The sequence below is a fragment of the Coturnix japonica genome, chromosome 17, assembly GCF_001577835.2.
Source record: "Coturnix japonica isolate 7356 chromosome 17, Coturnix japonica 2.1, whole genome shotgun sequence".
NCBI lineage: Eukaryota > Metazoa > Chordata > Aves > Galliformes > Phasianidae > Coturnix > Coturnix japonica.
In genome coordinates this window covers 7,492,734-7,506,704 of record NC_029532.1, presented here as the reverse complement: position 1 = coordinate 7,506,704, position 13,971 = coordinate 7,492,734, and the positions used below count along the sequence as shown (strand labels likewise).

The 13,971-nt window shown below is 38.1% G+C and overlaps 1 protein-coding gene across 10 annotated transcripts in view; it reads left to right on the top strand.

Moving 5' to 3' along the window:
* DENND1A (DENN domain containing 1A) overlaps positions 1 to 13,971 on the top strand; it is a 191,700-nt gene that overhangs the window by 168,794 nt on the left and 8,935 nt on the right. For 7 of the 10 annotated variants that reach the window (XM_032448085.1, XM_032448086.1, XM_032448081.1 and 4 more), the window contains 2 exons: positions 5,645 to 5,704; positions 9,967 to 10,055. In XM_032448085.1, coding sequence (XP_032303976.1) covers positions 5,645 to 5,704; positions 9,967 to 10,055 — 149 coding nt within the window. The remainder of the gene's footprint in view (positions 1 to 5,644; positions 5,705 to 9,966; positions 10,056 to 13,971) is intronic. The other 3 variants (XM_032448084.1, XM_032448088.1, XM_032448083.1) reach the window with 2 other exon arrangements.

Below are 13,971 nucleotides of genomic sequence, written 5' to 3'. Positions count from 1 at the left end.
AGATGGATAGACTTTAATACATAGGGATAAATATATTCATAGGGTCTGGGATTTTTTTTTGCAACATGCTCCTTCCTCTATATATGTTGAGAAATAGAACGAAAAGTAGCAACTGCAAATCACACTTAATTTTGGTAGAAGTTCTTTGGAAATTTGAAAGTCTGCGGGGTGAGAACTCTCTCAAAACCATTCCCTATTTTATCTCTGTGAATAGTTCTGATAAACCTCCTTGCAGTTTTAGTGGCGATCCGGAAGGGGTGCAGTGCTGTTGAATACGTCTGGGGAGTTTGCTTTTTGGTCCTCTCATCATGCAGTAATATAACCAGAGGTTGGGATTTCTGCACAAATGAAAGTCATGCTGCTTTCAGGCTGAGGTGTATTGGGTGATGTGGAGTCCATGGCTGTGCTATTGTCTGGGTGTTAATTTGTCTCATTACCATGCACATACCTGTGTGTTGACCAAGTTATCCATCTGGTATTTGAGGGATGGAGACCATCAATGCAGGATTCTGTCATTATTGCAGGGAGAGAAAAAAATGTGCTACAAAGGATTAGGTGCAAAGAAGAAATATGAAATAAAAAATGGAACAAAGTCAATAGTGGTTGTCCTAAGGACAGGGAGAGCAAATAAAATGGGCAATAGTGGTCTATGTAAAAGCGAGTATCTCAAAGAAATCTTAGTCTGGTTAATAAGCAGAAATGCCTTCGGTTTCATTCTGATATTTTCTCAATAACAAAAGCATAACATATGCATTTAAGCTAGTGAATTGTTGCAAATTACCCCTTTAGACAAAGAGCTGAAGCAAACTGCAGTAAGGAAGGCTCGGAGACGAAGAGTTATTGCAAAGCACTACAGAAACAGCGTAGAATGATTAGGATCTGCATTAATGCCAGCCTGCTCCTGACTTACGCTGTATTGCTGTCTGCAGAGATTCTTAGTCACCTAAGCTACTCTAGATTTGGCTAAAATATCTTGTGTTCTGTACATGTGTTTCTGTGGGAAGAGCTGCTCACGGCATATAGCTTAATAGTGGTTATAGAGCTGTGTTCTGCAGATTCTTAGGATCTGTGCCAGTTGAATAACAGGCTGTTGACAGTTACCTCCTTTGGAAAATTTCAGGGATTTTCCAACTGCAGGGTGTTGAAAAACATCAGTTTAATACAGTTAGATTTTTTTACAGTAATTCAGAAAAACTGAATGCAAGGTTTATTTTCAACTGCACAGTAAATAAGTGGAATAGAAGAACTATGTGGTCATAATCTGAAACTCCATTGGCATCATCTATTGTGGGTTTTGTATTGCTTCTCTGTATTGCACGTGATCTCCTCTGTCACCGGGGCTAGGTGACAAGTCTTTAAGACACAGATAGCATTACAAGTTAACTGCTACTGCTGTATATTCTTCCTGTCAATATCTGGCAGTTACCTTACAAATCCTAGATTTAAAGCAGACTGTGTATGATGTACACTGTAATATTTAACATTCTTGAAAATCAGATATTCTGGGATTACTTGCACTGTGTGACGTATATATAATCAACATTGCCAAATGAGAATGATTTATCCATGCTCTGTGTTTAGATGCACATCTTTTTTTAACCTTTGATTAAGAAGGACAGAATTGGTCTCATCCAAGAGAGAGGATGTGAAAGTAGGCTTTCAGAAAACCCCTTCTTTCCCTTCTGTAAAGTGTGAGTCCCAAGTGACCTTGGGATGAATCTTTGGCTGTGTCCCAGGACACTGGGTGTGACTTAGGTGCCTGAAATAAGGTTCTTTATTCTCCTTTCCTTGGGGAAACCACAAGCTTATAGGCTATTTTCACTTCCTTCTTTGAATGTATGCTTATGTGTTACGTAATGGAAGATTTCCTGGCTAGAAAGGTAAGGGGATCGTTTTCTCATTAGACTGATCAGAGGGTTTAATTGTGACAGATTCTCTTCCCTTCCATAAATTCTTGGCATAGCTATAGGCATTGCCATGTTTTTTTTGCCAGATTCGTGCTACCTTCCAAATCTACAAATGCAGTTCAGAGAATGGGCCATCTCTTAAAATGTGGAGGTTTGTTGGATTTTTGTGTTTTGTTTTTTGATTTTTTTTGATTTTTTTTTTTTTTGTCACAGGACCTAGCAGATTTCTGTTAAAGTATTTCAGAGTGTAAATTAAAAATATATGTTGTAAAGCATACACTGTTCTTGTCATACCAGTTTGTGAGCAGTGCATATGGGAGTATGTAAAAAGTAGTGTATGTGCTGTGCAGGGATCTGAACGGGTAATAAAACAGCTGCTTCATAGATTCCATCTGCTTTCTGTACTGAATCTTTTTAGGTACTGTACACTTTTCAGTGTTGTTATTTTATCTCACTGCCCCTGCCCTCCTCCCCCCGCCCTCCCCGCTACCTTTTAGTTATTTTTTTCTCTCCATTGAATGTTGAGCTGAATGTTCAGCATATTTTCAGCATATTTTTCCAAAGTCAGTGATCCAAATCCTTTGCAGCATGATGTATTTGAGTCTTGGGTGCATTCAGGACAGTGTGTCTTTACCCCATGTCTCATTGCCTTTAAAACATACAAACAGTTTTAAAATCAACCCTTAAATTCTGAAGAAATTAAGATGTGTAGAGAAGATTTGCTTTGGAAATTGTTGGAAACACACCTCACTACTAACTTGAGAGTGAGAAACACTTCTTTCTGTATGAACTGACAAACCAGTTTTCATCTAGTTGGGTTTCCTTTATGCCTTTGTTTCTAGTTGCACCTCTGATCTAAAGGATCTTTATCTGATAAAGGCTTTGTTTTGAATATCACCTTACAAAAATCTCAACAGACATCCAGTTAGTTTGAGATAATATTCTGCTCATGAACTCTTACTTCACAGTACAAAAATGATCTTTTTGTAATGTTTTCTCTAGTATAAAAAACTAAATTGCTGTATTGTGAAAGTTTCTTGGATATATAGTAGCTACTTTATGATCTGTTATATGTATAATTTTTAAATAGTATTTTTACAGTGTAAAAGTGAAGGTAAGATTTTTTTCTTCCTCTAGCATCTAACAGCTTAAAATTGCTTGTCTTGTAATTAGAAAACGGTGCCATATCTGCAGTCATAAAATTGGCTTACTGCAAATTTTCTTAGTCTTGTTCCTTCAGAACTATTTAGAGTAAAACAATTAAAGAAATATCTAGAGTAAAAAAGTATGCTGGTAAACAGCTACTGGTAAGAAAGTGCTAATTTAGACATTTCTCCTCTTTGAAGAAAAAACCACTATAGTATACATATTTAGGGACATACCTAGGATAGCAATTTAGCAGCTTTTAGCAATGTAGCTCTGGGCTGTTTCATCCTTACAGCACAGGTAATTAAGTTGATAATCCAACACAGCTTCCCCTACTGACCTTTCAGAAACAGAGTGTTTTGCTGCATTAACAAATTAACTTCTAATCAGCGGCTTTTCCAGTAAATATGGTCTTTATATAATTCAAATATACTTGCTTGTCCCATTTTGGTGACACATATTTATATCAACATTAGCAGTGGAGCTCTGGCAAAGGACAGATAACTGTTATCTCTTGGTGGGCCTCCATCTCAGCTACTCTTTGTAGTATACTATATAGTATATACTCCCTGCCCTTTGTCTATGCTCTTTTCAGTGCTTCAAACTGTTTAAACTGTACTGTCTCACTGTCTCTCTATAACTGAGAGAACACACTGCTGTTAATGTGGAGATTTGTCTTACTGTTCTTCTCATGTCTCCGTAAGGTTTCAAAAATTAATATGTAATGTGATACATAGAAGACTTCATGCAAACTGAAGCATACATAGAAGAGGCACTAGGAGGAAAAAGGAGAATAATAGCATATTGTTTTCCTGCTTCATCAAATAGTTTGTCTGAGTAGCTGTGTCATAAGTGGGCGTCTTTAAATAACTAGAAAAGTGCAAATTCTCAGATTTTTTCAGCTATTCCATTATGATTCTGAAACATAATGGAAAATAAGTATGCTATGTCACATAACAAAGTTAAATATACCTTAAAATTATGCTCTCAGCCTGAGCAGGTAAAGTGGGGAAATACTCAGTGCTACAACTCAACGTCTGTGACTGAACTGCATAATAAGAGGTGCAGAGGAGAAAATATGCAGAAGGGCTAACAGTAACCACCTCAGTTCACCAGCAGGTCATTTCTCTCTATTTTTCTTTGATTTCATGCTTACTTTATTGGAATATATAGTTGGAAGCTATCACATGGAAAAATTTTAACCTCAGCTCTCCACAGCAAGTGCCATTTTTTCCTCACCCACCTCAAAAGTATGAGCTGAGTGAATGTGTACAGTCTGGCAATAAACCAGTTGGTGCAAGTTCTGAGTTAATGGGAATGTGTGATGAGTTGCAGGAAGAACATGAAAATGGTCTGAAAAAGGGTAGGCTGGTATTGACTGTGACACAGCATGAGGGTAGCAGAGAATGTGTGTCAGTCTGGAATGAAGACTATGCCAATAAGAAGTTAAAATCTGCTGAAATATGAATCTGGAATCTTCTTTTGAGAGAAATTCAGTAATTTGTGTAAGCTTTCTTTTTCTGTGTGAAGAATCCAACTCCTGCTGCCTGTTCCTGTTTCCTCTGTTGGGCTGACACGCTTTTGTCCATAGGATGCACTGCCGTGTGCTGCAGCCAGCAGCACGGTCTGTTGTCTGCTCAAGCAGCATTTGAAGGAGTTCCTGCACACTCCTCACTGCAGGCTCTACTTCTCACTTTGAGTGCTAATACGTGTGTGCAAGATACTGCAGAAAAGACGTTAACTTTGATCTTGTTCTCAATATCAAAGTTGTACTTTAGGAAGATTTTATTTAGAATCTCATTAGTTATCAGTAGGTTCCTTGTCTAACAGAGCATACCTTAAGATACCATCTGTGAGAGGAGAGTCATGCTGCTGGCTCAGTCAAAAGCAGCTCAATTGGAATTGCTCCAGCACAGTTACAAAGCAATAAGTTGACCAACTGCTAATTTTAAAAGTGAGAGACCAAAATAAGCACCTCAGTGCACTGCTCGTGTCTTCACTAGAACTGTTGGGGATGCAGGGATTTGTTTTCTTTATTATAACAGTGCACATTTGCTGTAGACAATTCATTTAAACCTCAATCCACGATAGTATCTAAGCACATGCTCATCTGTTTATGAAAGGTTTAACTGACTTACAGTTTTCCCTCATTCTTTTAAATGTCTTTGCTGGTTTGAGGCCTTCAGAGTGTAAGTTTTGGCTGGCACTAAAATCTCTCTTGGGATTTTGATGTAAGCGATTTTGAAAATCATGTTTTGCAGCATTCTTTTCATTTGTCCATAGAACATGTGGACCTGCAGGTCAGAATCTTTTTTAAGCATCTGTGTTGTCTTAGGTGAATTTTGGATGATCTGGCATGGAGTACTACCTTTAGTTTAACATAACCAATGTCAAGGAGGTAGCTATAGCTTCCTTTTCTGACATGGTCGTGACATTATCTCTGTTTTGAAAGTAATTGCATGTTGTACGGTGAGTATGAAGTTAGATAAATCATGTCATCCACTCCAACTGCTTTTCCCACAAGATAAGAGGTGTTTTCATGTAGGTGACTATTTAATTTACCTATGACTTAAGTTTCCACTTTGATACAGCAGCAAAGACTCCGTCCGCCTCGGCCACCGCCTCCAAAGATACAGCGTTCAACTAGGCCCGTGAGTAGCTGGGAGTTTTGTTTCACTGCCACAGCTTAACACTGCCTGAATTGCTCTCCTAGTAGTAATACTAAACCTTGGTAGTTTGGATTGTCAAACAAACCATGTTTGAATTATGCACCTAAACTCCCTTCTTCTCTGCTACGGCACAGCCCTGGGACCTGCATTTATTCTGCTTTTCTCTGACGAGTTCTGCAGCTTTCAGTCAGTTCTGCAGGTAACTGATGCTGCTATTGCAATATTTGTTTTACTTTTGTGGTGATTTCTTGAACAGAAAGTCTTTCTAGGCTGGGATAAGTTTTTAGCCAGTGAGTTTTTGAAGACTTGCACTAAGCTCAAATACAAAAGGAAGCAGAAGTCTGAAGAGATTCCACAAGTTCTGCTTTAAATTCATTTCAGACACTTCATTTTTCACCATGGAATAGATGAGTTAACATACATAAAAAAGCAAAGTCTTTATTTGGACAGTGGAATATTAGTACCATATTATGGATAATATATAATTCATGTTCATTTCAAATTACCTGGAATGAAAAACGTTGGCCATAAGAAACGAGTCTTACTCAGAAGAACTACATGGAAATTCTTCTCAATGTAACTCCTGTGTTAGGATGGGATACATTATCTAAGCGCTTTTTCATTCAAAACACTACTGTAGGCTGATTGTTAAATATTAACTGTACCAGATGCTTCTGAGAATGGAGACTACACTGGGTCTGTTTCAGTGACTTATTCATACAGGAAAGTGATGTCAGTTTAGAGGGATGTTGTTTTTGCAGAAGCCTTGAAAGATATTTGTTTCTATTCAGGACTTTTGCTTTATGAATATAATTTCACCAAAAAACTCCTTGCTTCCTTACACAGGAAGGTGTGTAAGAAAAAGAGAAATGCAAGTTTTCAAATCTAATCTTGCTAAAACTTGTTAAAAATCTGTAGTTTTGGATGAGCAGGCAACTGGTTAACAAGTGCACTTGGGTGTGTGTGAACTTCTGATCTTTGATGCATGTTCCTATGTGACATTCCAGTAGCATGTTTTTCTTTCCTCCCTCTTCTTAACTCTGGTGTTTTCTGAAACATAATTTGTATGGGAGGCCTTCCCAGATTCATTACACTGGGAACGAACCTTCCATGGTACAAAGGGGTTCCCATACTGCTTCTTGGTCCTCTTGTTTTGTGCTTGGCAGGAGAAGCCCCATGAGGGCTCACTGAAGTTTCTCTGTACTGAGGTTGCTGAACAGTATTGTTCAGATTAATTTATTACATGAAAGTCTTGTTAAGACTATTTAATCTTACTGTCGTACATTAGCAGTTCTTGCTATGATGTGTTTGTGTCAACTATCTTTGCTCCCAATGTGATTGATAAAAGGTTGGAAGTGTAATAAAAGCTCCTGTTGCATTCATCTTGCTGTGTCAGTAACTGGAACAGAAATTCTTCATTTGTCAAAAGGAAATTCAAGAAAAATGTAAATAATTATAATCGCTCCCAAAACTATGCTTGTACCAAATGTATGTAAATTTGTTGTTACTCTGAACTGTTATTTGGCTTTTAAGAGATGAAACACATTTTTTGTGTGTAAATATTATTTTGTGCGGGCTGATTTTTCCCTCTTATAGTTTTGGCATATATTGGAGAGGTGGGTATCAGCAGAAGATTCATCCTAACCTTTTACAGGAAGGCCTGGATGAGAGGCCAGCTCTCTGCTTCTCCAACCAAGTCAACATAATGCCGGAATTGCTGAGAAATTGTTGCTGTTTTCAGGCTATATCTGTTAAAAGAAAGAATCTGTGGGAATTAGTCCTTGCAGAATGAGTCATTACTAATAGTGAGAACAAAAACACAAACCAAAGAAGGTTAAAGAAGCAGAACAGATATGTTCTTTACATTCTGTTGTTTTGGAAATGAATTGTAGTGATATTGTAAGGGGGTGGTTGTTTATAATTAATAGAGATCTGTTAGAATTAATAGTAACTGTTTGGAAACTTCATTCAATTAGCAAAAGTTGTAATACGATAATTATTCATAAAGTTGATAGGGACAGTAATAAGCACATTTAACCCTGTACTGAATGTTTACCTTTATTCTCCAGGCTCTGTGCTTGCGTAATTGGATTTCTTTCCTACTTTTGCATTTGATATACATTTAACCCGGCCTATTTAGCTAAAAATCCAGCAAGGAATTGGCTTTGATTCCTGATTTTTCCCTGCAGACCCTCATGAACAATTCTCAGAATCCTACTTAGCATGTCACCCTATGCTTTACTGGTCTGGTGGCCCCCTGGAGGCATCCAAAATTCTCATCTCTTTTGCTCATCACCATTGCTCCCCCAGGATAGCAACCAAAAGGTGAAAGTGTTCACAGCATGATGACAAGCCAGTGTTACACGCAGTCTTTCAGCTTAAATTTAATTAAACAAGTTTCTTTCTTCCTCTCTTTTTTTTCCCCTTCTTGTTCTCCCCCCCATCCAGTTCTTCTTGCTTCTCTCTCCCTCACCGCTGTACACACTCTTTCTCTTGCTCACTCTCTCTGTTTTATCAGCCCTAATGAAGCAGTATTCCTCATCGATCCTGCTGATTGCCAGCCCATTCCTTTTGTTTGTTGGCACCGAGCCATTCAGCCACACTCTGACAGCTCAGCTTGTCTAATTAGCTCTGTTGTTCTTTTCCCCATGTTTCACCACGTTGCAAGTTCAGTTGAAGTTGCCACAAACTTAATCCTTCCATAAATTCACATTCTTAAACTGTCTTCATTGAAGAGAGGAACAGCCTTGTGTGGGGACACGTCTTGGAGACCTTCACTTCTGACTTTTGTGTAAACTCTTTTTCCTAAGAAACTCTGGCAATACATCTCAGGATTTCTTCATCATATCTGCTCTACACCTTTTTCTTTGAAATGAAAATTCAATACAATGATCTTACTGTTAAGTTCTGCACACCATTGTGTAGCACAGATACAGTGCCTACTGTTCAGTAGCTTTATCCAGGCAATAGAATCTGAGCTATGTGTTCCTAAAAAAAAAAGTTAAAAATAAACAACCAAATGAAAATAATCAAAACCAGAGTGCAACCAATGCTGTCATTGCAAACAAATTCATCAGTCATCCAAAGAGTACTTGGATTGTAGGCCTGTGACACCTTTTATATTGTGGCTATTAAAGGGATCACAGGCCCAAGAGGGCAGAAGTTGTGTTCCTTACCTTGTTGACAGCTTTGGAGATTCCTGTTGGTTAACATTCAGCAGAGACAGCAAGTCAGACTCTGTTCCAAGTTGGGTGGTAGTTTAAAAGAAAATTAAAAAAGAAAAACAAACAAACAAAAAAAACCTGGAAAGTTGATTGTGACCCTGACCCTGCAATTGTTCATTCCTGCATTTGGCTCAGAGGAGTAAATTCACCCACAGAATTACTCATTATTATTGGTAAGCACATGTGTAAATTTTGCCCACTTATTGATCACATGTGCTTATTCCTTTCTTTGAAGTTTAGCTTGTTTGCTTCTGGAGTTCATGTGGGTAAATTCTGAACATCAGAAGATGATGATGTTATGTGCAGTTCAACTGGAAACAACATTGCCTTCCACAGAAAACCTTTGATTGTTATTGCTGACAATAAAAGATATACTAGTATAACCTCAGTGATGTCAATGATAATGTGTCTGCGAAGGTTTTCTGATCAGCTACTGGAAGGAATCATATTTTTAAAGAAAAATGGCATTTTTTCATTTGTAATATTTACTCTTAAGTACAACTTTTTTTCAGTGCTCACTTTTACAGCATTAGTCACTTGAGGAGCTGGCTTCCTGTGAACAGGTGGGCAAAAGGACGGTGATGGTCAGAGCTGAATGACGATTGCCAGTGTAACATGCAATGCAGACTTTCCAGTTTCACTCTGTCAACTCACTCTTTTAGATGAAGCTTACGTTTAGGAAACCTTTTTATCAGAGCATTACCTTATACTAAACAGGACAGTTGAACAAATTTTCATTGACTGGCTAATAGTCAGTGGCAAGCATAGATGTGTCACTGGCTACTCAGAACATGTGATTTTTTTGCCCTTTAACAAATTGTGGGACACTGTGGTTTATACCCAAACCAGTGAATTTTTTGTAGAAGCATAAAAGTTTAAAACTGATTGTGAATGTAAGGTGCATTTAAGGTAGTGGTAGTTATGCATATTTTGCCGTTATGCATATTTTGCCATTTGTGTCTGTTGCATGACCATCTCTTGAAGTATCTGATGAAATGTCTCTGTATGTGTATGTAATAGGTTCGTCCTCCAAGACCTCATGTCGTTAAGAGACCCAAGAGCAACATTGCTGTGGAAGGACGAAGGACATCCATTTCTAGTCCAGAACAGTAAGTACTTTGCAGCTCTTCTGCTCTGCTTCTCTATAGTTGTGTTGATGATAGCAGACTGTATATTCAAAATTTAAAAATTATTAAAAAAACAACAAAAAACCTGCAAATCCACAATCATCTACAATCTAAAGTTTTACATTTTTTAGAGCATTTTAGAGGAGTGAGAAAGCCTGCATTAGCACTTCTTGGATGTCCAGCATTGTGGCACTACACTGTTGGTATAGCAAATCACACTGGAACTGGACTCGGGGTGACAAGATGGTTGCACTGATCTGAACTGTCACAGAGATTTCCTTGTCAGTCTTCTCTTAACTGCAGCACAAATTGCTCATGTCATAGCCACTTGGAGTTGCTTGTCTTCCAGTCTACGGTGGCTTTATTCTCAGTAAGGTGAAATGCTTTTGCTGATGCCCAAGATTCTAGGATATTTGTATATCAACCATAAAAAGAAAAATGGTTGGTTTCTATATGTACTCCTTTTCCCACATGGATACAACTGCTGGCACTGTTGTTCTTAAAGAAAGGAGAGTTGGAGGTTGGGTATTTTCCCCACCCACAGCCCCCTTCCAAGTTATACGTTTGGAGCTTTTTTCCCAATCAGTTTAGAATGGAGCGGAATTGTGACTTTTGGCTAGAAATGAATGGTAACTTTAAATTCTACAGCTACATTTGTTCATTTTATAGTGGAATTTGGTTGCCCTCTTGTGGAGTAGATTGCAAATCCTGCCAAAGGGCGGTTACGGGATGGTAGATGTCTGCGCAAAAATGACTGGAATTTTTTAATACGTTTTTTTTTCCTTAATATTTAATATGACTCACTGCATGGTTAATATACCTGGTAGAAGATAATTGAGTCACTGTGTATGTTTCTCATGAAGTATTATGCATGTCTCGATTCAGAAGCCGCTCGATATTCACTGTGACTTCCTGATAACGTTTATTCTCAGTTCCTGGTAGTGTCAGAACAAAAATAAAGAAGCATGAATGACAGGCATAATATTGATGCTAATGCTAGTAATATGCTAAGTTACAAATATTATTTTTCTTGATTTTAATTGATAGACGCTAATTTTAGTGAGTCTGTACATTTCAGCTGATCTCACACGTTTGTGGAAATTATTGGTGGTAATCTACCAGAGATAATGAAGGTTCTCTGTAGCTATAACGCTGATGTATTTTTCTCTATGATCATTTTAGCACTGAGAGAATTCTTCGTCATATCAGTGTGAAAGAAAAGCAGGTCATGTTCCTAGAACCACTGGCACTTGCTGTGCCATGGCAGGACTTGATCTTTTCCTTGCCTGCCTCAGCTTCAATATTTTCTAGTTCAAATTCAGTGGCACAGCAGCTACTGGTGTATTTTCGTTCTTTCATGAGCTTCAGGTGACAAAACAAATGTATACAGAACTCCTTCCAGACGGTTAATTGTAGAATATCACAGTCAACAAGATATCCTGTAATGTGCATGGTTAGTTTTTAATAAAAAGTTAGAAAGGCAGGAGGACAAGAACTGTGATTTTGGATGTACAAGTGGAGGAAATGTAACCTTCAAGGCACTGACAGATACAGATCTCCAACACAGAAGGTAGTATATGAGACTTTGAATTTCTGCAGTTGGCAAAATCACAAACCAGCCTGAATTAGTTGTGATGGCAGGAATATCTGAAAGATCATTTAAGTGGCTTGTAGCCCCTTTGAGATAGGGAAAGAACCACTCATTGATCTTCTTCCTTACAGCATGTTTACCTCAAAATGATATTTTGAATAAACAAAATGTATTTTTTTTAAGTAATTAAAGATTATAATGACATTTCCCACAAACAGTATTTTCTATCCCTTTACAAAATAATTTTCATTTATTGTTCTAAACTAAAAATACAACACCATTTTTATCTTTAAAAAACATCCATTATTTTTCTCCCTCTTAGATAATACTATAATGAATAAAAACACTATGGTTTGCATTTCTGCTGTTGTAACTTAGTAGCATTCAAGTACTCATACTGTAGATCAGAGGCGATTCCGTGAAAGCCACAGCAGCACTGAGAGTGCTTTTTCTTGACCTGAACTTAACCAAAATATTTAGCTTAATTGCATTGGTTCCAAAGCTAATTATTAGCCAGTGATGATCAGGAGCTCGTATGTAGGATCTGCTTATGAGGAGAAGCATCTGCTCCGGGAGAAATTTCTTTTTTCTATTTAAAACTAGCATTGCATTTCTGGTCTTGAATTGATTGATCATCTGAAAGCTTCAGAGCCGTTTCCCAGGCAGTGTGATCGCCACTCAGACTGGGGCTTGCATCCCGCTCCGGGCTGCTGGGGACACAGTCCTGGCGCTGTGGCACAGATCACAAGCGAGCTTGTTTCAGTGCAGCCTCCTTTCTTTCCCTGGTGCTGCCTGTTATCTCTGAGCAGTAAACTATCGTGTAGATGTCCTTTCAACTGTTAGATAGATTTATTAATGCATTTCTTAAAATACTAGAAAATTTGTATCTTATGTTATAGGAGTCAGTTTTTTATTAAATCAGTGCAAAAGAATATTATTAGGGCACATATGTGCGTGCTCATTTTATAACCAGTCTTCAATTAAAATGCAGGGGGGTGGGAATCTTGTTAAACCTTCACATTTAGAAGAGCTGGTGGAAGAATTATTTTTCCCCCATTACAATTTTCAGTGATTTTCTTCCCATTTCGGTAGAAACCTGGTGTTTCTGTTTTGTTTTGCAAGTAGATAAAAAAGCAGGTTTATGATGTACAAAGATTCTTCCAAATCGCCATTAAATCTAAAATGTATTGTTTTAAAAAATATTATTAAGTTCTAAGGTAGCAGGAAGAACCTGAGAGCTCAGAAAACACAGGATTACCATTTGAGGCAATATTAAACATGTGGGACATATGTCCTTAAACACAAATTAGCTGTTCACAGAAATAAGGTGTTGCATTTTTAACAGATAAGCAGTTTTTCAAGAGCTCTCTTTTACACCACAGCAAGATTTCCTATTAAGCGTAGAATAGGCTTCCAGAGAGCTCTAGGATCTGTTCTCTAAGTACTGGCTTACTGAGGAGCTGGCATCTAGGGCATGCAGAGTGGGAGGAAATTAAAATAGGAAATCAAAGGGTCAGGCTCACAATTAACAGCATGTCAAAAGGGTCTTGGGCTGGCTAAACCCGTGTCAGTGCTACAGCAGTTCATTATGACTTTCCAGAACTCATGTAGGACTTAGAGAAGCTAATGGTTTTCTCTTATATCATATGAATGAAATTAGGCTGCAGTGCAATAGTAGGTTATTACACTGAATTTAGCATGAAGTCAGCATGATGGCTGTGTTAAATGATACAGGCTCATAAAGCCCATTAACTTCCAGTTGTTGTAACCAGGCTCTCGAAGCTCTGCCACACAGAATTTGTGTACTGTACAAGTTTTTTCTTATGGCATCACTTCAAGCAAGGTCTTTGCTTAGGAAAAAGCTAAACCCACAAGTACTCATTTGAACAAGGCTGGCTGGAATCCAAAGGACAGTCCTGTAGACTGTAGCACATGGACTGGTTGCATGGCTTTGATTCTTCTACCACTAGAAAATTGATTTAGAAAAAGCTACATTCGATAAAGGTGGTGCCAAGAATGCAGATGGCCCAGCAAAAGGACAGCACATGGGGAAGATGCATACTGAGAGCAGTCGTGCTCTTTGTACATGGCCAAGCAAGAACCTTGGGAGCCTTCCCAGATTCCTTCCTGTCTCTCCCACTATTCCAGTAGATATTTTGCAAGGAATAGTTCTGGTGTTTATTTCTGCCATCTACCTACCAAATATATGCAGCTTGCCTATATGAAGAGAGACGGCTATGATATCTGTAGGGGAAATTGGTGAATGTGTACTTATTATTGAGAAATAGGATGAAAATGTGAGATGTC